At 28.7% G+C, this 26,451-nt stretch overlaps 2 protein-coding genes across 3 annotated transcripts in view; both read right to left on the bottom strand.

The window, feature by feature from the left end:
* Positions 1–116: 116 nt before the first annotated feature.
* On the bottom strand, positions 117–15,170 carry LOC145242941 (protocadherin beta-16-like). Of its 2 annotated transcripts, XM_080106051.1 has the most exons (5): positions 15,034–15,170; positions 8,692–11,096; positions 4,620–4,743; positions 1,984–2,012; positions 502–813 (listed from the first exon to the last, which is right to left on the bottom strand). In XM_080106051.1, the coding sequence occupies exons 2-5, from the start codon at positions 11,080–11,082 to the stop codon at positions 772–774; spliced, it is 2,586 nt and encodes an 861-aa protein (XP_079962177.1). In that variant the 5' UTR covers positions 11,083–11,096; positions 15,034–15,170; the 3' UTR covers positions 502–771. The 2 variants fall into 2 exon arrangements, with proteins under 2 accessions (XP_079962176.1, XP_079962177.1); XM_080106050.1 differs by lacking the exon at positions 1,984–2,012 and having other exon boundaries at positions 117–813.
* Positions 15,171–15,835: 665 nt separating this feature from the next.
* LOC145242752 (protocadherin Fat 4-like) overlaps positions 15,836–26,451 on the bottom strand; it is a 161,068-nt gene continuing 150,452 nt past the window's right edge. Inside the window, exons 14-16 of the mRNA XM_080105893.1 lie at positions 19,759–22,163; positions 18,483–18,606; positions 15,836–16,062 (exon numbers count right to left, since the gene is read on the bottom strand). Of these exons, the coding sequence (XP_079962019.1) occupies positions 15,911–16,062; positions 18,483–18,606; positions 19,759–22,163 (2,681 nt within the window). The 3' untranslated portion in view covers positions 15,836–15,910. The remainder of the gene's footprint in view (positions 16,063–18,482; positions 18,607–19,758; positions 22,164–26,451) is intronic.

Raw genomic sequence — 26,451 nt, 5'->3', positions numbered from 1 at the left:
CTATTTGTTTTTCCTTTTTATTCTAAAAATGTATATTATATTAAATTTTGACATTTCAATAAAATATTAAGATGGAAAACTGAAAATATTAAAAAAAAAAACAAACAAAAACAAACTTTTTTTCCTTTGTTCCCATAATGCAATTTAATAGCTAGTGTGTTATTCATCCTGCAAGCTTTGCTTTCTTCTCTTCTTCCACATTTTATACCTCTAATTTGCAATTAATACTTGTTTGAATAGAAAAATACAAATTACTATCCTGGTTAATTTTGCATCCAGTTTAAATCTAAATATACACTTGAATATTGACTTTATGCTAATATTCATGGCCAAAATTAATATTTGAATGTTATTTATCCATTGAGAGATTACAAAGGAAAACTAAAAGCCGTAACATAGTCTTACTTATGACCATTTTCAAGATTTCATTTACCATAAATTCTCTTCCTACAAACATCTCCTTTCTATTGAGTCTTTTTGTACATGTGATTATTAAGTCTATTTTTGATTAAGTAACTTGAAAAAGGTCATTATGTACATTAGTTATTTTGTTAAACATTCTAATATAACTTAAGGCTAACATTTTTCTTCCATGGAATATGATTTACTAAATGAGTGTGTATATTTTAATATATAACTGGCTTTTTTGTTGCAATGACCATTAGTTTTTATGTGGTACTGGAGGCAAGGGTCTTGTGTTTGCGGGCTGCTCATTGTTCATTTCTATAAGATTTCTTGATTGTGGGTAAGGAGCTGAAATATCACTTTTGTTTACATGTCCTGATTGAACTGATGACTTTCTGGAAGATCGATCTGAAAAAAAAAAAAAAAAAAAAAAAAAAATATATATATATATATATATATATATATATATATATACATAAATTTTATTTATATGATATAAATAAACAGATCTGAATTTGTAAAATGTATTTCTGATAATAGTGAGGCGAAAGATTAATGAAATTCATATTATAAAATTCTATACATATTTTTTCATGAGTATTCAGTATTATATAAAGATGCGATTATTAAATTAAGCACCCCTAATTGTTATATATATATATATATATATATATATATATATATATATATATATATATATGTAAAGTTGGGAAAAAAGGCTAACCTGTATGGATAGAATAAGCTCTACCTGATTATGAGTAGCAATTTATAAGAAAAAATAGGTAGATAATAATTAAAGTTACATTAGAACTTTATTACATTATCATGTCAATAAGGATGAGAGTGATTACAGTAAGTAAAATGGAAATGAGGAGGGAAACCTCTTTGGGCCATGACATTTTAAAGCTAAATGCTTCTCATCAGAAGAGAAGAAAAACAAATAGCATTATACAAGAGTAAGGGCAAGGAAGACAACACTGATTTCACATACATTTAAGATCAGAAATAGGAAAGTTTACAGGAATAATTTTTTTTTTTGTACCACAGAGGCCATCTTCCAGCTATTAGGGAAGCAAGATTCAGCAAGGAATTTATTGTAGAGCTTGGAATGTTTGGGGGCTAGCTTGGCTGAACATTTCTTAATTAATAAAGCAGGGATGACATCAGGCCCACATGCCTTTGAAGTATCTAAGTTTTTTATGATATTGCGGACATGTGAAGGGGGGATTTTTACATCATCTAAAAGTGGCTTCAGTCCGCATAGGGAAATTTGGAAGGAAGTTGTTTGTTGGCTCTAAGGTGGAATTGGGGGTGAATCGCCGGGCAAGCAGTTCCGCCTTCTCCATTGTCGTGCATGCAACCTTCTGGTTGTTGCTCAGTGAGGGAATTACTAATTGCCCTTTATTCACTACACTATTATAGATTTTCCAGAAATCACGAGTTTCTATCTTTTGGAATTCAATGCGTTCCCTGATTATTTCAGCATGCTTTCTTTTGGCTGTTGCTATTTCACTCTTACAATGATTTCTAACATCTACAAATTTTTGCCTATTTGTATTTGACTTATGACATACAAACCGGTGGAATTGCAATGCCAGTTGCACAATCTGCAGTGAAAAAAAAAAAAAAATAATTAATGAAAAGAAAGGAGGATGAAATCATTAGGAATAATTCCAAAGACGTGGAAGAGAGGTATTGAGTAAGACGGGGATTGGGTACTGTGAGTACTTAATTAGAGGAAAAGTGCAGATTATAGCTAAGGAAAATAAGGAATAGGGGATGAAACATAGAAAATAAATATAAGAAAGAGAGACATAGGAGATAGAAAAAAAATGAGGTATAAAAGGAAAAGGAATAGAAAATAAAATAATGATATAATAAAAATGAGAAAATAAATTAAGAAAAGCAAAAAAAACCATTGGACATAAAAATAAAGAATAAACAATAGAAAATAAATAATAAAAAATAACACAAAATCAGAAATGCAGAATGACTCATTCCCCTTTCACTTATTGTAATCACTCTTATCCTTATTGACATGATAATGTAATAAAATTTTATGTAACTTTAATTATTATCTCCATATCTATCTATTTATGTATATGTGTGTGAATAAGTTTCAAATTCTTTCCAATGTAATTTAAACTGATACAAAATATTTAGAACCAAAATAAATTTACAAAGAAATATTAAAATCTGAAAAAAAAAAACACACACACACACACACACATTGAAAAGAAGGGTAACCTAACATACTTCCTAACTTCCGGTGTGTCTGCTACTGGAAGCAGTAACAAAGCAAATCGGTTCCTTTGCTTTTTTTCTCATACCTAGATTTTCCCTGTGCATGTACTCATTTTTTTTAATGTTTTTCCGGTCATTCTTTTTTTACTTAATAATCATTGAAAATTTTTTTAGATTTACTTCAATTAAGAATTATTGAAATTAGTTTTACTTTTTAAAGAACACTTTTTGCGCTCTTTTTTTTTTAAAAAGAATTATTGAGAACATGTTTTGTTATTAAAAGTGCAAATAAAGACTAATTATGTTATTTTTATCTGTATAATTTTTGTTAGTTTTTATTGCATAGCTTTCAATAATGTCTTGTTTATATTTTATTTCAATACATGCATTTACAATAGAAATATTGAAGAACAATAAAAGTGAAGAAACTGATTTGTCTTATCAGCGCTTCCAGTATCAGACACACCAGAAGTTAGGAAATTAGTCCTCGCGCGAAAGAGCAGGACACAAAATGTTTTAAATAATAATAGAATAACAAAGGCTTTCACTAGCGAGGACTACTATTGAGCATAACCAGTTATACACTCCTTTTGAAATTTTCATCTCTATTTTTCTCGTTATCTACTGAATATTTTTAATGAAACCTATATGAAATATGTTCCTTATTAAATTGTAAAGATTTTCTATTCTGAAAGAAGTTTAAAAAAATTTAATCTAAAAAAGTTATTTTAAAGTGTTTGTTAAAAAAATTCAGATTTTCTCATTATTCAGACATGTATGACAAAGAGGGAGTTGCAAAAAAGAGTTGTGGTGTGAGGAGAAATACAAACTGAAATAGAGAGTAGGAGAGTTTTTATAAATACATACAAAACCACTTTCAGTTTTTTAAAAATTCAAATTAATAAATTAAATAAAATATAATCTTAAAAAGATATGATACAATAAGAAAAGCATTTCATTCAAGGCATGAAAATTGTTAAACAAAATGTTTTTGCTATAGGCTTTAAAAATAAAGGTCCAAGATTCAATTTGAAATTTATTTATCTTCAAAGTGCACTTTCATACATTTTACAAAGTAAGGTATTAAATTTTTATAACTTTATAAAATTTATAAAAGTGCACTTTGAAGATAAATAAATTTCAAATTGAATCTTGGACCTTTATTTTTTAAAGCCTATACTAAAAACACATTTTGTTTAACAATTTTCATGCCTTGGGTGAAATGCTTTTCTTACTTGTATGTTAACTGACTATAACGAAAAGAAGATATTAGTTATCTTCCCTTTAATGATTTTTCATAGTTGCAGCATTTATATGAGTTGGATTTTTACTTTGAGATAAATATTCGCTACTGAATTAAAGGCATTAACAAAAGAAAAGATCATGTTAAACACACATTTTTAAAGGTAATATAACATTTCACATATCAATCAGATCATGATTACTGATAGTTTTTTAAAATCTGCAACTAAATTTTACATAAATTTTTTTTTTAATTTGATATCAGCTTCAAATGCTTTCTCCAATTTTAAAGTAGATTATCATTAATGTTAGATTTATTTGAGATCTGGTTATTCATTTGTTTATAAATTTTTGTGACCGGACAATATTTTTAGGAAATTAAACCAACACTTTCTTTAAAACTAAATCTAAAAAGGGTTACTTTTTAGTTGACTGAAATATTGACCTCTATATTTCTGATTTTCTTCATTAAACTGAACAATTATCACTTTATTAGTCATAAAATGAGATCAGTTATCTAGACAAATCATTGAATACTTATATATGTATATATAAATAACTTCATTTGTTGTTTTTTTTTTTTCCTTTGCACATTTATATGATCACTTTAAAGTACTTTTTTCTATTATTCCTTAGAAAGTTCAACTTTCATTTCGTCACAATCTGTACAATATATAATTTCTTTGTGCTATTGTATATGTTATTTAATACAATCATTCCAATATTACCTGATGTCCCTTGGTTATTTGCAACATTCGCTCCCCTCCAGCTCAAATCTGCTTCTGGCTGTGAAGGTACAGTAGATCTCCAGGTAAAATAATCAGGTGGAATAGACACATTTTGTGTATACATCTGGTAAGATAAAGAAAAAAATAGCTTAATGATGAAAACAAAATTTCTGATCTGCCCTCTACTTGAACTACCAAAAAGATTTATATGAATAAATATCACTGACAAATATATTTTAATTACAAAACACATTACAACCAGTTATTGATATAAAATATGATATGAACACTATCTTTTATTATTATTTACAAATTTTCAGATTCGTTTCTTCATGTATTGTTGTTATCACAATATTTTGGCATCTGGCCTTCTTCAGTTCCCTTGTGTCAAACTTGTGAACCATCATAGAATTTTAGATCAAACACTTTATTGGAAATCTGGAGAACATTGTTCAAATTAATTCACTTGATCTTGTGACATTCATTCAGTTGATTTATTAAATTCTCTTGCTGTTTTTACTTAGGATTCAACTTAAGCCCAACATCCTAGTTGTCTTAGTTATGTGCCTCTGTTTATGTTGACGTTTTGAATTTAATCTTGAACAAGGGCAGCAAAATGATTTAACAAGTTAATAGAATTTCAAAAGGTCTACATAATGGAATGTTAACTACATACACTCATGGCATCAATAAAGAATCACTTTCAGAATGCCATGATGGTTTGACACACTGCACTTGGAGAAGGTCTGACAGCAAAAGATTTCTGAACATAGTGATAATAACATACTAAGATAAAAAAAAATAATTCCAAAATTGTAAATGATACTGAAAATTTTTCATTCTCAAAATAAAAAAAAAATATTTTTATGCTTTGTTCTCTTGTCTAAAAGGTTTATGTAGTATTATTCACAAAAAAAAAAAAAAACAATTAAATGAATTATTTTCAAAGTTAACAATTTGTACTTCAATACGAATGAATTATAACTGAAAACAAATTTCTAAAATGTAGAAAAAATAGTAAAAAAAGATAGTCAACTATCGTTAATAAAAAAAAGTAATATTAAAATTATATTTGGATAAACTGTCAACATGAAATAATTGTCTTTTTTATGCTTAGTTTCTAATATTTGAGGTTTTCATATGTAATTTAAATAAAAGATTTAGTATTAACATTTTTAAAATCAATTTGTTTGAGATAATTATGGTGAAAATTCTGTTAAATGAAATCTTCATATGTTTTACTTGAAATTAATGTTTATAACGGAAAAGGAAATAAGTTCTAAGAGCATTCCAATTAATCATTAATTTATATAAAGTAGAATTGCTGTGTTTTTGAATGATTTAAACTAGCAACAGACAAAATAGAGGCGTGTTGTTAGGTTTGTTTTTGATGGAGTTTCTCTTAAAAAATTTACCAAAAATCATATAATTATTTAATCAACATGAAATTTTCACCAATTTTTAAGTGAAAAAGCGAACTTTATGAAGGTGTAACTTTTTTCATATTCAAGATATATATATATATATATATATATATATATATATATATATATATACTTTTTTGTATACAGAACGTCCCTACTTCTGTTTTTAGTCACTCTTACTCTTAAAATAAAAAGCCGTACTTGGACATATACTTCCTGTATAGGGGTAGATGAGGAAAAATGTAGAGGAAAAAAAAAATATGGCAGGCCTTCAAATTCTGAGAATGAAGACACAAATTTTGAAAGTGTTCAATTTTTTACCTTTTGTGTTTGGAATTGTGGAATTCATTTAATATATTATAAAGATTGCCATTAAAATTTTTTTTTTTCATTATTTTTACGAAAAACACAATTTTAAAATTAAAAAAATAAATAAATTTGATAATTTTCTTTTCAAAAGCCCAATGTTGCTAATATACCATTAAATAGAGAATGCTTTGGCAAATCCAAAAAATAAAAAAAGAACATATACAGCTGTGGAAGTTTAAAAGTTAAAATAATATTTCTAAAATTTGTTGTTTATGTGAGATCCCCTTAAATATTGTGGTAAATAGACGTTAGAATTTTCTCAACATCCACATCTCATTTAAAAACCACTAAAAATCATAAGATTGTCGTCTGCGTGTTCGTTGACATCACATGACTCAAATCAAGCAATAAAATGATCCAAAAACCCACCATTCAAAGTGGATCAAAAGTGATCACCTGACCATTATTTTCAAACAAAATTCAATAAAATATGGAATCCATTAAAAAACAATTAATTTTACAATCTTTTTACAAAATTAGGGGGAAAAACAGTATAATCTGGTTTATGGAAAAATAATGTGATTCACTTGTTATTAATTAGAAAATAAATGGAAAATGATTTCATTAAATTAAAAATGAATTCAATTTATGAAAATAATGAAATTTATCTATATATATAAAAGCGAAAATGTATGTATGTATGTGTGTATGTTTGGATGTCCGCTAAAAACTTTCGACAAACGCGACGAAAATTCACAAACTCAATATCACATCGAAGCTCCATCCTTTGCTTGAAAAATATTGAAAAATTGGCCAAAAACGTTAACTTTTTCACCCCGTAGTCGACAATTTTCGACAGGGGGGAGAGGGTCAACAAAAACGGTCCTCTTGTGACAATGACCGATTCTACGCATGCGTCAGATGACGTCGTAACCTGATTTACTTTAAATAGTTGAAAAACCAAACAACTTTCATGTATGTCGCGGTGGCTCAGTTGGTTAAGGCCTTGGTTCATTATCGAAACGTTTTGGGTTCGAATCGTGGTGTGAGATGTTTTTTTTTTTTCGATTTTTTAAATTTAAATATTAAACAAGTGTTATTTAAGCCATTTTTCACGTAACGTTTGTTTTTCTGCTTTTTTTTTTTTTTACTTCGCTTATTCTTAGCGACACCCAAAAACACCCGGGTACCCACCGATTTTTTAAATTTTAATATCGAAACAGGCTTATTTAAGCCATTTTTCACATGTTCGTTTTTCTGTTTTCATTGTTCGTTTGCCTTACGTTAGTTTTTTTTTTGTGTTTTTTTTTTTTGTTTGATCGCTGCGGAGCGGGGAAAACAGAAACTGGCTTCCGCAACTTGACGTTGTCGCACCTGCTAATTTCAGTTTATAAACGTCAACTTAACACACTTATGAATTCATCTGTTCCCGTGGTCGAGATGGTTAGGTCACCGGGCTTTTTTTTCCATTTCCTTTCCACCTCCGTGTCAAACGTTCGGGGTTCAAGCCTACTTTTATACTAAAACTATTTTTTTCTTTTACACCTCCAAATAACCGGCCAACGTTTTTTTTTTAACAGGGTTGTTTTAATCTACCCCCCCCCCCCCCAACACACACCTCAAAACACCCGGGTACCCCCGCTAGTTCTAAATAAAATAAGAAATACAAAAGGTTTATTCTGAGGAAAATATAAGGAAAAATTTGGAAATTATAGGAGCAGACTAAAAACGATATTAAAAGAAAACTGAAATTTATAATAACACAAATTTAGAGTTGATGTAAAAACAATATCGATAACACAGCAGTTTTAGTTTAGGTTTTTGTAACTGGTATAAGTTTCCATACTTTTAAAAAACTTACAATTCAAGCTGTCAATTATGTTATCAACTTATAAAAAAGAGAATTACTTGAAATGATTTGAAATTCAGGTATTAATATTTTACTAGTTTTGCATATTCTTATAGCAAATCATCCTAAATCTTAGACATCAAAAAATTAGTTTAACTGATTCAAAAATATTTTGAAAAAAAATAAAAAATTTATGTTTGTTTAATATTTACTTTTTCAGTAGAAAATTGGTACTTGACCGTTTTTTGGAAAAATTTAAAATTTAAACTATAATTTATTATAGAAAAAGTTTTATATTATTCTGCGAAAAAATTCAGGGTTTTATCTTTCTGGATAAATCAAAGTTTGTTCAGAAATATTGGATTTTAATAGATTTTAAATAGTTTAAAAAACATCAACTTGATTTTTCTTGGTGTTTTGCCCATGTCTAATTAAAACAGTTTATAAAATGTTTAAAGGCAATAAATAAGGAAACAATAAATACACTTACTTGTGATGAAACGTCATTTGGTTGCTGTGATTTCTGTGGTAGCACATCTGCAGAAGTTAGTTGTCTTCTTGATGTTGTCATTGGAGTATCTGTATATGGTGCTTGATTTATTTGCAAAGGCTGAGCAGGATGAGGCCAAGTGTTTCCTGGGTAAGAAGGAGCAATGAGTTGTCTCTGTTCACCAACATATCTATTGGAAGGATCAAGTGCTTGGGCATAGGCCACATTTGACTGACCATTACATCGAATGATGCAGATTGATAATGAAGCTGTAATGAAGACAGCTATTGTGACTGCTATGACTGTAATAATAATGACGAGATTAAGATGCACCTTCTCTTCAGTGTGAAGCTGAACAACATTTAACATTTCTGATGTGTTGTTGCTGATAGTGAGTGTTAAAAAGAGAGTAGTTGTTGCTGATAGAACTGGCCTACCACTATCCTTGACAAGAATGTCAAGCTGATAGGAGCCAGCATTTTGTTGGCTGAGTTGTCTATTGAAAGCTAAGAAACCAGTGTACTGGTTGATGGTGAACATCTGTTTGTCATTGCCTCTAATTATTTGATATTTTAGAAATGCATTCTCTTGACTATCACTGTCGGCTGCCTTTATCTGTGTGATGTTCTTGTTTCTGGCATCAGGGTAATATGTGACATGTAGATTGTAAGGTTTAACACTGGGAAATGTAAAATATGGAGCATTATCATTTTTATCAGTGACTTCAACAATCACATTGACTGTGTTATTGAGAGATGGTGTTCCATTGTCTTTCACAAACACCTTGAAGTGATAAGTATGTTGAAACTCATGATCAAGAGACATAATTGCTGATAGTAATCCATTTGTGGTTATTTTGAAAGGTAAGAAGTGTTTGTTGTTATTGGTGATGAGAGAATATTTCAGTTTTCCTCCATCTCCCAAGTCTGGATCAGTGGCATTGATGTAGCCAAGAGTAATTCTTGAGTTTTGATTCTCATCAATGAAGAATTTAAATGTGTCTTTTGTAAATTGTGGCCTTACATCATTGATGTCCATCACTTGAATGGAGAATTTGCTGTTACTATGAAGAGGAGGAGAGCCTTTATCTTGACAACTGATCACAACATCATGGTGCTCTTCTTTCTCTCTGTCAAGAGGATTTTTCAGTGTCACTTCATATTTCTTTGTACCTAAATTCTGAAGCTGAAATTTATCATGATGAAGATGACAAGTGACATCTCCATTTAGTCCTTCATCATTGTCTATTACTTTAACATAAGCAATAAAAATACCAAGTTTACCATTCTCCAAAATCTCAACAGTATTCTCATTTGATGATGAAGGAAAATTCATATCAATGGCCGGTGCTGTGTTTTCATGATTTATCAAATTAATAATTATTATTGCTCTAGAGCTTAATGGTGGATTTCCTCCATCTTCAGCTGTTATATAAAGTTTATGTGAGGTCTTTTCACCTGATTTGAACTTTTTCTGCAAGAATAATTGCCCAGTTGTTTCTACTAATTGGAAAAAAGCTTTGGATTTTTCATTTGTCTTGTGATTCCAATGATATGAAACTCTTCCATTTTGTCCTGCATCCAAATCAGTTGCTGATAAAATAGCAATTGGTGTTGTTTTACTCTCTTCATTCTTTATTGAAATATTATAAACCTTTTTAGAAAATATTGGTAAATTATCATTAACATCAATTACTGAAATATGAACATTTAGTATGTTTTGTTTTGGAGGAGAGCCTGCATCTTTTGCCACAATTTGTACAACATAAGAATCTTTGGTTTCTCTATCTAGAGTGTCTTCCAGTTTCAACCATAAAACTGATGTCCCTTCAACATCTGGAGTAATGAACAAAGTAAATGGTTCATTTTTCATCTTTTTAAGCTCATATGTAATCTTTGAATTTAATATTCCAACATCTTTATCAATTGCATTAGGAATTATTTTTTTAGCTCCTATGCCAATATCTTCATTAAATTCAATGTTAATTTGTTGATCTGAAAACTCAGGTTTGTGATCATTAATATCTTTTATGATGACTTTGATTTCCAAAATCCTTATCGAAGATCCTCTTTTACGAACAGTGACGTCAATGAGTTGAAAGCATTGTTCATTACGTTTACACATGGCTTCTGCATCTAATGTTATTATTGCATAAAGTTTTCCTGTTTTCTTGGAGACTTGGAAATACTGAGAACTATCAACTTTCCCTTGTAGTTGACTGAATGTGATGAGTTTCTTGTCTTGGTAGGACATGTTCTCCATTATCTTAGAATCTGCAGAAATGTCACCAATGTAGGTGCCTGGGCTTTTTCCTTCATCCACTGTGTATGTTAAGTCTACACTGAGACATACAGGTATGATGAATATGAAAATATGTAGAAGACCAAACATACTTAATTCAATGTCTGTAAAGAAAATATGAATTTATTTGAAATGTAGGAAAACAAAAGTTACATAATTTCAATCTTAATAAATAAAATTAAATATCTCTTTAACTGTTTGTCTACTGTGTATGTAGAAACTATTGATTGTATTTCAAACAATTATGACATGTAAAGTTAACGTCAGTCAAGCTTAAGGGCCCTGGAAGTAAAAAAAATAATTTCAAAAGAGCCGTTTCTCAAGTGGTATTTCAATCCAACTATATTAGAAAAAGAGAATGTAGAACAACTTGAAGTGAAGAAACATAGAATCAGAAGCAGTTTCAATTATGTTAAGAAACATAAGATCTTCATTTATGTCAAAATCTATAATTTCTGTCAAAAACTATAATTCAGATAAAATTAGGTTTAAACAACATACATGCACACTGAGATGTAGTCAGTTCCAAAGATGCACAGGTGACGATTTTACTGGATTTATGTAAAATTTAATGGGTTTAAAATAAAGTTTCCTAATAAATTGTAATATTAAGCTGCCCTTTCAGTTTTATTTTTTAAATTAAATTAAAAATATATAGATTTAATCACAGTTAAATTAAAACATAATTAATGAAATGGCATTGGAGTCAATTTTATCTTATATCTGTAAACAAAATTTTTAATTTTGAGAAAATAAAAAAAGAAAAATGTTCCCTCTTCCTCCAAATTCTTTCTTTGTTATTTATGCCTGGTTAGAAAAAGACTTAAACAATAGGAAATTGAATAAGCAATCAAGGAATATATTTTTTATTGGCCAGAAAATAGAAAACTTTGTATAATTTGAAAAGTAACATTAATATTTTCAAAAATTGTGCAATGTATTTTTTTTTCATGTGGAAATTTAAGGGCATCCTTGTGTGCATAAGTACCGAGTTTGTTGCATTTTTTTTAGATTTTTATGTCAGGATATGTAACAATAAATTTTATTTATTTACTATAGAAAATTATATGTTTGAATCATAAATTAAAAAACAACAATTTTATAATAGAGGCCATAAAAAAAAATAAGAAGCAAAATATAGCTAGAACTAAATCATAAAATATTTCCTCAGATTTTCAAATTACTGTCCTTGAGCAATGTTGGGTTTATTTACTAGTGTAATAAAGAAATTTAGTCATAAGAATAATTTTTTAAAAATAATCAAGATTTTAAGTTGTCAATTTCTGTTCATGTCATAAAATAATGTCTTTGATAGCATATGAATTCCTAAGTATGTTATAGTAGTGGAAGTTGAAAATGTTCACAAAAAACTGAAATGTTGACTCTCAAATTGTATGAGCAATTCTTTAAAACACACAAAAGTTCAATTCTCGAATTCTATTAACAATTCTCCAAAATTCACAAATCGTGTCTCCAAAATAACTTTACACAATCAACGTCGATTCAATTTAAAAAAAAATCTTTTACTGAACAGTTGACAGAGTTCCTACTTCTCAATTTTAACCTCTCCCCAGGAGCAAAGTTTCTACTCTTTATTTGAGCAAGAATTTGCTCATGCAAAACAATGTTCACTTCCATAAGTGAAATCTTCTCATCGCACAAAAATAACAAGACACATGATCTGGGCTCAATCTTTTTTATACTGTGGGCCCATATGATGGCTGCTACATATATCCTTAAATAAATGTGTTCATTATTTCTTTAAAGTGCATATGTATATTTGTTGTTGTTTTATTTTTTGTATCTATTTGTGGCATAATTTCTGTTTTTGAAATAAGCATTTCTCATTCAATCAAAGAATGACTACCCAACACTACTGTTCATGCCATGTTTTCCATAATCTACCTAAAAAACAAATTTAAATAATAATGATCAATTATTATCACAAACACCGCTTCCATTATCATTATTTGAAATTATGATCTTAGAAACATTTTATTTTTGGAGTTAAGCTTTTATTAGATAGTTTTATAAATATTGAAATTAGCTCAAATGTTTGGAATCTGTATAATTTTGTGTCTTTTAATTGTAAAAGAATCCATTCCATATTACATCAGAAACACATGTGAAAAGTACAAGAAGCCAGGTCCCAAAATACTTTAAAATCATAGTATTATGTAAAAACAGGAATTACTTGGCTCAAATTATGTGAATAGAAATGTGTAGATTTTGTGGAGTTGAACAAGAACCTATTTTTCTTAAAATAATACAAATTTGCTTAAATTTGGAGAATTTGCTAATTTTGTATTATATAAGTATAGCTTAAATTTCATTAAAATCCATACAACAAAGTTTAGTAGAGATTCATGCTCCTATGAGAACTACTTTATGAGAAAAATAAATAAATATCACACTCTTTCTTAATTCTTTATAGGTAGAATATCATTTCTACCAAAATTCAAGTACCTATCTATATACTAAAGATAAGTTTTAAGTCTAATAACCTAAATGACATTATCAGACGTTCAGATTGACAAACAGACATCTTTTATATTAATATAAATTGATGCTCAATTTTTACTGTCATTAGTGGATTTTGATTTAGGAACCTTAATTTCTCTTTCATATATATATATATATATATATATATATATATATATATATATATATATATATATATATTCTCTCAGTATCTCTATCTTTATATCCTACCCTGCTTTTTCCATAGTTTTCCCCTCACAGGTCAAAAAGGATTTCCCTTCTTATAACAGAACAGATACTACACTTTAATCTGAATCTAAAGCCCGAAAAAGTTCCAGATTAAAAATCTGGAAATGGGAAAAAATTTTCATAAATATACCCCCCCTCCTCTTGAATGATTCTGTTTTTGGTTACACCCAAAAGAATGAATATTTTGTCCAAGACAATGCTGAAAATAATATATCAGCTTTGTGTGTATGTGTGTTATACAGTTTCTTTTAGTTGAATACACAGAGACAGACAGATAACTTCCCTTCATGTGATAAGTTATTTTTTAATTTACTGAAAAATAATATTTGGATTTACTTAATTTATTTGTCACTTCCCTTTAACTTGTTCATATAAACATTGTTACATCGACTGAATATTTTGCAAGATATCAATATAAATCTTACATATGATTTTTTTAATACATCTAGAAGTGTATCTAATCAAATCTATTAAATAAGCAACATTTTTATATGTAAATTATTGTTCACATTATAATTTAATTTTGTTTCGTATTTAACAAGTTAAATATGTAATCAAAACATTCTATTTATTTCTACAGTATGTATCAATATAAACAAAATATCTTACAATATGTCTTATAAAATTAAAATCATTTTTTAAGTATTTATTTCACAATTTTAAAATACTATGAAATTCACAGATATCATGTGTACAAGAATTCTTTAATTTTAATTAATATATTGATATGAAAAGAAAAAAAACTTTTTATGAACATGTTAAAAATTGAATTCATTATGAAAAAATATTTAGTATACCATCCATTATTTCTTAAAAATTATCCATGAAAGAATAAAAGTAGCGTTATTTTTTTAATGTTGCTATATTTGCACATAGTGATGTCAGATAATAAAACGGAATTTGTATAAATTTTTAAAACTACCATTTAAAAACCATGTGTAATACTTTGAAAACATTTGTAAGAAAACATGTGCAAGTAAGTAATAAGTGCTATTATTTAATGTAAAGTAAATTTGTTGTAACAGTGTCTCAAAACAGGACAAGTAATGAGGAGAGCAATCACAAAAAAATACTCAGTAATTATAACATAGAGTAGAAATTCCTTGTATTAATTATAATACTTTTTTTAACTTCAAAGTGTAGATAATTTTTACATGTATAATATTTTTATCAGAAAAAAAAATACTTTTTTTAATTTAAGAAATAATGTCTTTAATAGATGTGAATGATAACCTTCTTTGCATTGGTTTGTGCTAAAGAAAGCTAAGGAAAATGTTATAGAAAAAAGAAAGTAATGTAAATTATCCTTACCTTTGCTATATCATTTATTGTATAATCCAGTTATGAATTTGTAAATTCTTTGTTCAATGAATATGAAATATCTTTAAAGTGAAGATGCGTTTACTATGAATAATAAAATAATTGTCCTAAGAAGTATGGTGTGTGTGTAATGGCTGTATGCATAAGAGGAAGGAAGGTGATGTGTAATGTAAAAAGAATTGCCAACTCACGTTCATAATCCTCTATTTGTTTGAAATTATATTTGTTTCTTTTTTATTTTAAAAATATACATTATATTTAATTTCGATATTTTTATAGGTTATGATGATGGAAAGCTAAAAAATGTAATGAAAAAAAGATTTAACTTTTGTTCCCATAATGCAAGGTAATACTGAACGTGTTGTTCATCTTGTGGGATCTACTTTCTTCCTCCCTTCCTTTCTTTCTTTCCATGTTGCATACCTTTAATTCTAAATTATTTGTTTGAGTAGAAAAATATACATTTCTATCCTGATTAATTTTCTGTTGAGTTGAAGTTTAGATTAACATGTAAATATTGCCTTTAAGTAAGCATTTGTGACCAAAATGAAAATTATAATATTATTTTTTCATTTAGACATTACAAAGGAAAAGTAAGAATCATAAAATAGTAGTGTCCTAGTTATGATCCATTTCAAGATTGCATTTATGATAAATTCTCTCACTATAAACGAGTCTTTCTCAGTATTTTTACATGATTGTACAGTCTATATTTTTCATTAAGTAACTTTAAAATGTTACTGTGTATATGATATATTTTGTTGACAATGCTAATTAAACTTATGGCTAACAGTTTTTCTTCCGTGGAATATGATTTCATAATTGTATGGGTGTGTGTCTTTTGATATACAACTAGTCTTTTTGATCATTAGTTTTTGTTTGGTACTGGAGGCAAGGGTCTTGAGTTTGCAGTCTGTTCATTGTTCATTTCTATAAGATTCCGTGATTGTGGATAAGGAGCAGAAATATCACTTTTGTTTACATGACCTGATTGTAGTGATGATTTCCTGGAGGATCGACCTGAAAAAAAAAAAAAGAAAAGACAAAGAAAAATATGTATCAGTTTTATTTATATGATGTGAATGAGCAAAACTAAGTTTATGAAATGTACTTCTGATAATGAAAAGGGAAAGGATAATGAAGTTTATATAATAAAATTTGATAAATATTTTTAAAAAATGCTCATTAAAAGTATAATTATGTTAAAAATCCTAAATTATTTTATAGATATTAAATATATGTGTGCATAAGTCTTAGATATTTTCTAAAGATATACAATGTAGTTTAAATTGATATAAAATATTTAAAAAACTAAAGAAATTTACAAAGAAATCTAAAATGAAAAAAAAACATTGAAGGGAAATATTTATCTATCACTTTAAGATTAGAATTTATCAGAATTTTAGTATTTATACATACTGGCACTTATTAGTAGAGTTTTGATTAAAATATCATTACTTAATGAGATAAATATTCACCACTAGAGTAATTGACAAAAAAGAATTTGTAGAAGGACAAAAAAAATAGTATAAAATAAAAATTTACATATCCAACAGTTAATAATTATTGATACAATTACCAATTTTTAAAATCTTTGACTAAACTTCATGTCAAATTATACAATTAGCAAACAAATGCAATAAAAAGCAAAGTGCTGAATATTTTGGTATTCACTTTTATTTTGAACTTATGCATATATTATAACTAGCCTGGGTGCCCGGCGTTGCCCGGGCGTTTGGAGGTGTATAAAAAAAAAAAAATTGGTAGTAGGCAGACAGGCTTGAACCCGCGACACGAAGATGGAAAAGAAAGTGAAAGGAAATGTGATGTCTTACCGCTACGCCATAACGCGACCGGAAGTGTAAAGCGTTCAAATTAAATGTAGTCAATCAAAAAGATGACTTGCAGAAATGGCATTGCTTTTAAACCTCTCCTGAAGGTCATTTTTAATGCGGGGGACAACCAGCTGCCCCCAAAAAGGGGACACTCTGGCAGTATCCAAATAAATAGTAATTGTCTCAGTATGAAGGGTTAAAAAACTAAATACTGAAAATAATTTTTTGCTAGACCGGAGATTTAGTGCATATGTGTGTTTCTAACCCAAACTTGTAATATTATTTGAATGAGTTTTTATATTCATATATCAATGTGGTTAATTATAAATGGTGTTATTTCACACAATGTTTTTTTTTTTCAATACTATTCCAAGTTTTGTTATAAAAAATCCATTGTAATAAAGAAGAAGTCTAGCATGAATTATTGATTTAATCAGTATGTTTTTCATTATGAATTTCTATTATCCACCATCATTTGTAGGCTTCTTTTTCAATCATACTTCCCTTCAACTTAATATGTACACCCACTTTCTATAAAATTCATAAAATCTTTCATTTATTTATATTACAAGCAGTGCCTGAGCTAGCCTAAAAATTGACAAAAGCACACTTTCTGTAAATATTAGTGAATCTGACAAGCTCAGTTCTTATTTAACAGAAAACTTCTCTATATTCTAAGTTGCTTCATCAAATCTAAGAAAAGTCATCACTTTTCTTGTTGCGAAATGAGATGAACTATCTAGACAATAGACAAAATTAATATATATATTTTCTTTTTTCAAATGGCACTTACCCTAGGCAGGTTGAAATGGCTTCCTCTGAAGGAGGAAATTTCTAGAGAATCTCAAATTCACAAGCGGTCCCCAGTTGCTTGTAATATATGTATTTGATTTTCTTTATATAAATATATTTAATTACTTAAAAATCGCGTAATTTGGATACTTTGGACTACTGTTTTCATCTTGAGTGTTATTTTCACAATGTTTTGGTCGATGTAACCTCCAACATTCACTAGGTGTATCTTGTCAAACTTGGGAATCTTTCTGTTGAACTCAGGAATTAGCACAGAATTTCAAATTGAACCCTTTATTTAATCTACAGGAGTAGCATGCTCTTGTTCCATCAAATATGCCTGGATAGAAGTGTTAAGTAATTTGTGATTGTATTTTGAGTGTCTCCCACACTGAGTATTGAACTTTCAACCTCCAGAAGAGTTTAATTAACAACTGAATTTACCAAGTACTTTATTCACTGTGCCATGGATAATTCTAGTATAAATTTTAGGAGCCTTAAACCTATTTTGTTTCTAAATGAAGAAAGATTCCTGAGTTTGACAAGATACGTCTGAAGAAGGTCAGAAATTACATCAACCGAAATGTTGTGAAAATATTACTCAAGATGAGAACAGTAGTCCGAAGTATCCAAATAATATAAATAATCAATTCTCATCTAAAAAATTCAGAAATGTTAAAAATTACAGCTATTATTTCTTTAAAGTTCAACTTTTTAGATGATACACACTAATTATATCTGTATATGATATAATTTCACTGTATTATTAACACCAGTATTATATATTTTATTTAATTCAATAATTTCTAATACCTGATGTCCCTTGGTTATTTGCAAGATTCTCTTCCCTCCAGCTCAAATCTACTTCTGATTGGGAAGGTGCAGCAGATCTCCAGGTAAAATAGTCAGGTGGAATGGACACATTTTGTGTATACATCTGGTAAAATAAAGAAAAAAATAGCTTAATGAGGAAAATACATTAATATTCTAATATTTCAAGCAGTTCTTAGTATCAGATAAAATATATTTTATTATTGTTTACAATTTTGCAGATTTGTTTCCTTATCTTGATTGTTGTTATCACAATATTTTGGCCATTTTGCTATCTGGTCTTTTTCAGTTCCCTTGTGTAAAACTTGTGACCCATCCTGGAATTTGGAACCCAACCCTTTATTGGATTGCAATATTGTTTAGATTCCATTCTACAAATTTTGTGACATTGTTTTATGTCATTTGTTAAATTCTCTTACTACCTTTGCTCAAGATTGAACTCAGAACTTCAAGATAATGCCTACACTTTAACCAACTTCCTGATCATGTTATGTTGCGATTATGAATTCAATTCTGAACAAGAGCAACAAAATAATTTAATAAGTTAACAGTAAAACATGTTACAAGGCCTGGATAATAGAATGTGAACTGTATACACAAAGGACTTCAATAAAGGATTGGGTTAAAAATTCCAGTATGCCTTGACACAAGGCACCTGAAGAAGGCTAGAGGTTTGAAGGTTCCTGAGCATAGTGATAGCAACAATCAATCTGGGGTAACCGGTTTGAAAATTGTCCCCACTAACAAAATGACAAATATTATCTCTTATATAATTATTTGATTGTCTAAAATGTTCAGGTATCACAACTAAACAATTAAATGAATTATTTTCAAAGTTACATTTGGTAACGATTTGTTTTTAAGCAAGAATAAAACAATTAGTAAATAAATAGTCAACAGATAGAAAAAAGAATATTGAAATAAAATTTGGATAAATTTTCAACATTGTGAAAGAATTTTGTTTTAGGTTTATTTCCTCATTATATCTAATTTAAAGAAAAATTTTAAACACCTCTTCAATTATAAATATTTAAAAATGGATTTTAAATTTGTTGAGAAAATGATAGTGAAAATTCCGTTAAATCAAATTTTTTATTAAAATAATCATTCATAACACAAAAAATGATTATGAATTCTAAGAGCATTCCAATTAATCTTGAAATCTAAATAAAATAGAATTGCCATTCGATTTTTAATTATTTAAATAGTTTTATTCAATGTTGAAGGTCATAAATAAGAATAAATTAAGTGAACTTACTTGTGATGAAACATCACTTAGTGGTTTGGATTTCTGCGGAAGTTCATCTGCAGAAATAAGTTGTCTTCTTGATGTTGTCATTGGAGTATTTGTAGATGGTGCTTGATTTATTTGCAAAGGCTGAGCAGGATGAGGCCAAGTGTTTCCTGGGTAAGAAGGAGCAATGAGTTGTCTCTGTTCACCAACATATCTATTGGAAGGATCAAGTGCTTGGGCATAGGCCACATTTGACTGACCATTACATCGAATGATGCAGATTGATAATGAAGCTGTAATGAAGACAGCTATTGTGACTGCTATGACTGTAATAATAATGACGAGATTAAGATGCACCTTCTCTTCAGTGTGAAGCTGAACAACATTTAACATTTCTGATGTGTTGTTGCTGATAGTGAGTGTTAAAAAGAGAGTAGTTGTTGCTGATAGAACTGGCCTACCACTATCCTTGACAAGAATGTCAAGCTGATAGGAGCCAGCATTTTGTTGGCTGAGTTGTCTATTGAAAGCTAAGAAACCAGTGTACTGGTTGATGGTGAACATCTGTTTGTCATTGCCTCTGATTATTTGATATTTTAGAAATGCATTCTCTTGACTATCACTGTCGGCTGCCTTTATCTGTGTGATGTTCTTGTTTCTGGCATCAGGGTAATATGTGACATGTAGATTGTAAGGTTTAACACTGGGAAATGTAAAATATGGAGCATTATCATTTTTATCAGTGACCTCAACAATCACATTGACTGTGTTATTGAGAGATGGTGTTCCATTGTCTTTCACAAACACCTTGAAGTGATAAGTATGTTGAAACTCATGATCAAGAGACATAATTGCTGATAGTAATCCATTTGTGGTTATTTTGAAAGGTAAGAAGTGTTTGTTGTTATTGGTGATGAGAGAATATGTCAGTTTTCCCCCATCTCCCAAGTCTGGATCAGTGGCATTGATGTAGCCAAGAGTAATTCTCGAGTTTTGATTCTCATCAATGAAGAATTTAAATGTGTCTTTTGTAAATTGTGGCCTTACATCATTGATGTCCATCACTTGAATGGAGAATTTGCTGTTACTATGAAGAGGAGGAGAGCCTTTATCTTGACAACTGATCACAACATCATGATGCTCTTCTTTCTCTCTGTCAAGAGGATTTTTCAGTGTCACTTCATATTTCTTTGTACCTAAATTCTGAAGCTGAAATTTATCATGATGAAGATGACAAGTGACATCTCCATTTAGTCCTTCATCATTGTCTATTACTTTAACATAAGCAATAAAAATACCAAGTTTACCATTCTCCAAAATCTCAACAGTATTCTCATTTGATGATGATGGAAAATTAATATCAATAGCCGGTGCTGTGTTTTCATGATTTATCAAATTAATAATTATTATTGCTCTAGAGCTTAATGGTGGATTTCCTCCATCTTCAGCTGTTATATAAAGTTTATGTGAGGTCTTTTCACCTGATTTGAACTTTTTCTGCAAGAATAATTGCCCAGTTGTTTCTACTAATTGGAAAAAAGCTTTGGATTTTTCATTTGTCTTGTGATTCCAATGATATGAAACTCTTCCATTTTGTCCTGCATCCAAATCAGTTGCTGATAAAATAGCAATTGGTGTTGTTTTACTCTCTTCATTCTTTATTGAAATATTATAAACCTTTTTAGAAAATATTGGTAAATTATCATTAACATCAATTACTGAAATATGAACATTTAGTATGTTTTGTTTTGGAGGAGAGCCTGCATCTTTTGCCACAATTTGTACAACATAAGAATCTTTGGTTTCTCTATCTAAAGTTTCTTCCAGTTTCAACCATAAAACTGATGTCCCTTCAACATCTGGAGTAATGAACAAAGCAAATGGTTCATTTTCCATTTTTTTAAGCTCATATGTAATCTTTGAATTTAAAATTCCTATATCCTTATCAATTGCATTAGGTATGGATTGTTTCATTCCTTTCCCAAATCCTTCAGTAAATTCAATGTTAATTTGTTTATTTGGAAATTTAGGTTCATAGTCATTGATATCTTCTATGATTACTTTAATTTCTAAAATCCTCATTGAAGATCCTCCTTTACGAACAGCTACATCAATGAGTTGAAAGCATTGTTCATTACGTTTACACATTGATTCTGCATCCAAAGTGCTTGTTGTGTAAAGTTTTCCTGTTTTATTGGACACTCGGAAATATTGAGAACTATCAACTTTCCCTTGTAGTTGACTGAATGTGATGAGTTTCTTATCTTGGTAGGACATTGTCTCCATTATCTTAGAATCTGCAGAAATATCACCAATGTAAGTACTTGGGCCTTTTCCTTCATCCACTGTGTATGTAATGTCTACACTGAGACAATTGGGTATGATGCATAGAATAACATGTAGAAAACCAAACATATTTGATGTATAGCCTGGAAAGCAAAGAATAATTTTATTTAATTGCATAATAACAATTATTAAATTAACATATAATAGGAAATAAATGTAGCCTTAAAAGTAAATTCACTTTAAATAATCAAAATATCAAATATCAAACTCATTTATTTCATGTTAAAATATTTAACATTTATTTAGATTAATAAATGAAGTTTTTAAATAATTGTACCTTTATATGTAATCAAAACAGAATTCTTAAATAATATGCCTAGTAGTAAAACTGAAATGTATCGCTTAATTAATATTCTTGTGATCAATTCTGACAAACCTTTTTACTGTTTCATTTAAGTAAAATATTTTTAAAATCTGTGTTAATCATTACTTACTCAATTATTGTTTTTTTTAATTTCTTTATATTTTACTCCATATAATAGTTTTACCCCTAAGTATGCTATAAGTAAATTATTGCCTTAACTTCGATTTCTCTTTTTCTAAATACAAATCTTTGCAACATACCTTTGAAATATTTATTCAAAATTTACTATTCATACTTATCTCTTCTCTATATAAATAAAATGAACTCATTTTTTCCCGTCTGATTTTGACATTAATAGGATTAAAAATCAAGATATTTCATGCAAATATAATATGCACAAACGGCAGAACAATATCTGAGGTGTGTTATAGGCTTATTATTTCTCAAATTCCTCGATAATCTTAGATTTCTATACTTTTTCTGCTGAGAAGTCACGGCCAAAATCGGTTAAGATCAATGGAAGTGGTAAAATATTTTCTCTCTAATAAATTCCTCCTCCCCCTGCCACCACTTAACACCGTTTGGGGATCGTTCACAAGGAACAGTTGAGAAGAGAACACCGGTTTGGCTTCGTAGTTCTTTCATGTAAAGTTATTTAAAATCACTAAACTAAGCTGCGATGCTCTGTGGCGTAGTGGTTAGCGTGCTGGACAATTCACATTATATTTTCACGTTTGCGCCGACCTACCGTAGTCGTTTTTTTTTGTTTTTTTTTTCCTAAACAACTGGAATGGACTTTTCTTGGTGGCCGAACTGTTAACGTTGCAGATGTTTTTTTGTTTTTTTTCACACTTTATTTTCCTACTTTTACTCATGACTCCGGGTTTGATCCTTCCTACTTACCTACCATAACATTTTTTAAAACTCCCCCCCGTCCCGGAAACAAACACTCGGGCAACGCCGGGTACCCCCGCTAGTAATATATAAATGACATTCTGATGCAAATGATTTAAAGAAAAGAATACATCATGTTAAGAAAAATGATCTGTTTTTTACCTTGTTTTTCTCTAATTTAGTGGTTTGGTTGTTTGAAAAAAACATGAATGTTTTTTCTGAATTATAATTGCTTTCAGATTTAAGAATTTTTGCTATTGATCCATTTTTCAATTGATCATTGGGTTAACCAAAAACTGATATAAATCTACATATTAATGCATTTTTTTTATTTTCTTAATACTAGTAAAAATATGCTCCCCCTGGTCATATATTTTTGCTTGAAAGATTTTATAATTGTAAAATAACTACATGCAATACAAAGTTAAAGCAAAATAAACTGTTTTGGACTATTAAAATAATATACAATGCTATTGATAATATTTATCCATCCATTTATTTAATTTTTACTATTGCTTATCTTTTAAATCATGTTTTTAAACGTGATGTAATCAAATTTATGAAGTCGCACAAAAGCTAGAATTATTTTGCTAAGGTAATGTTTTTTGGTTTCAATTTTTGATCATAGCATCCATTTTATTTATGAGGAATTTATTATTTACTATTAATATAATATTCTTCATTTTTATAAGTAGTTAACATTTCTGATATTTCAAAATGAGACGAATTCTGTACTATATTACACTAAAAAAATGTGACTGATGGATGAAATCATTATTTATACGAGATTGTAATCTATTAATATTGTTGTAGAGTTATTGCTCTTTGAAATAGAAATCCAATTCAAAGTAAATATAATATGATACACTAAAGTTTGAACAATGAAATAATGTAAATGAATTTTTTTTTTTTAAATTGTTAGTAACAAAACCATAAGAATTAAAAATAAAATATTTTTATTCATTTGAAAAAAATTGGCAAATAATATAATATACTTTTTAGGTAAATTATTGTTCAAATTATAAACTCAAATTAACTTGTATTTTGTATTTAAATGTAATAAGAGTATAACTTGAATGAAAATATTAATTATTTCTGATTATACATTAATACATGACAATAAAAGACTAAAATTGTTTTTAGCTTTTATTTCAAAACTTTTAAATGCTGTAAAACCCAGGATAACCCGCATTTATGTTAGACAAGTCAAAGATATGTCCTCAATCAGTCCAACAGAGGGGAAGCTGCTGTGGCATCTTCTAGCCTTGTTCTTTCAGGCAGAAGTATAATCCTGGGCATTTCTTGGAGGTTCACCCTTCCAGTTTTTACTTTCTTGGTCTTTGAGAATAGGCTAGTTTATTTCTAATCATCTTAAGTGCTCCTACCAAGGGAATGCTGACAGGACTGCTCAGGCATTTTTTAAGGTAAGAGTGCTCTTCCTTTAGGGCACTGGTTTCTCAGTCCCACTTTCCGACCTTTTATCACATCTTCCCATGATGGAAGATAAATAAATTTAAATGCTGTAAAATTTACAAAAACCATATTCAGATTTTATAGAAATTTAAATATTTTATGGAGTACTGTTCTCACATCTGGGCTGGTGCATGTACCACTAATCTCTTCCTCTTAAACAGGGTTCAAAAAAGAGTCTCTAATCTAACAGGTCCCGCACTATCAACCAAGCTCCAAGCCCTGTACTATCACCACAATGTTGCATCCCTGTACTTGTTTTACATGTACTTTAATGGAATTGCTCTGATGAACTTTTAGTAGAGGTCCCCCATCAACGTAAATACTCCTGACTAACCCAACAAGCATCAAAATCCCACTCCTTCAATAAAGAGATGCCTAGATTATAGAAAGCTCTCTACTCAAATAGTTTCTTCCCTACAAACTGCTAGACTTTGAAATTCTCTCAGTTTCCTGCTCTCAACTGTACTAACATGCAGAAATCTTGCTGCTCAACTCCCTACTTATAATCTTTTATTCTATGGTCCTTAATTCACAATAGCATCTTATGTCTCAGTGGCAATGTGCCTTGTTTGGAGTGAATGAGCAAAAAAAAAAACAAAAAAACAAAAGTAGAATAATTTTTAAAATTATTATAGTGAATAAAAAATAGGAATAATACATTTTATTTAAATATACAACTTAAATTTTATTTTCAAATACCTACAGTAAAGTATCCAAATATTGAAGTGTTTGTTTAAAAATATATTCATCAAAATAAAATTCCCCTACTGTTTAAAGCTACGCTTGTGAATAGGAGAAATCAAATAGCACAAATATATTTATTTGTTACAATGATTACTGTTTTAAAAAAGATACATAAAAATAAACAACTATATTCCTAAACAACGCATCTATTTTATACACATACCTATTAGGAAAAGATATCTAAATGATAAATGTCATTATTTAAAGTGATGTAGATATGAATTTGTTTAATAGTGCCTTGCATCTAACTGCAAATGATGAGGAAAATTGTAAAAATTACTTAATAATTGTAATAAAGAATAGGCATTTATTGTATGGAGTGGTTTAAAACTTTAAACATATTCTGAATATCGATCATTTTTACAGGTATAATATTTCTGCCGTTAAAATAATAAAACAAAAAAAAAATGTTTTTTAAATTTACTATATTTTTGTCAGATGTGAATGATGGCTGCTTTTACAGGAGTTTGTACAAAGGAAAATTAAGTATCATATTTAAAAAAAAAAAAAAAAGTAATATAAATCATCCTTACCTTTGATATGATATCCAATGTTATTCATTTTATAATCGATTATTCAATGATGGATCTGTATATCCTACGTCCAATAAATGAGATAAATCTTTGAAGTGAAAATTTTATTTATCATGAATGTAAGGAAATAGTTATCCTAAGAAGTATGACGTATGAGTAATGGCTGCCTGTGGAAGTGGAAGGAGTGTGGTGTGGAATGTAAAAAAATACTATTGACCTACGTTCATAGTTTTGTTTTATTTTTAATTTATTTTTTCATTAAAATTTTTTGTATTAAATTTAATTTTAATATTCTAATATTAAGTTGGAAAATTGAATTAGTTTACTTAAAAAAAAAAAAAAAGATTTAACTTTTATTCCTCTGTTCCCATAATGCAATTTAATGTTATTCATCTGCTAAGATTTGCTTTCTTCCTTCCTTCC

Source organism: Euprymna scolopes, chromosome 21, assembly GCF_053919585.1.
Source record: "Euprymna scolopes isolate OS-2025 chromosome 21, ASM5391958v1, whole genome shotgun sequence".
In the NCBI taxonomy this organism is placed as follows: Eukaryota; Metazoa; Mollusca; class Cephalopoda; order Sepiida; family Sepiolidae; genus Euprymna; species Euprymna scolopes.
This window is presented reverse-complemented; position numbering and strand designations above follow the sequence as displayed.

What these genes read in the sequence shown, in the direction of transcription:
- LOC145242941 (XM_080106050.1), bottom strand. Translation starts at nt 11,082, where the DNA reads ATGTTTGGTCTTCTACATATTTTCATATTCATCATACCTGTATGTCTC. An exon ending in CAAATGACGTTTCATCACAA is followed by an intron (nt 4,744 to 8,691) that starts GTAAGTGTATTT and finishes TTATCTTACCAG; the next exon opens with ATGTATACACAAAATGTGTC. An exon ending in AAATAACCAAGGGACATCAG is followed by an intron (nt 814 to 4,619) that starts GTAATATTGGAA and finishes TTTTTTTTTCAG; the next exon opens with ATCGATCTTCCAGAAAGTCA.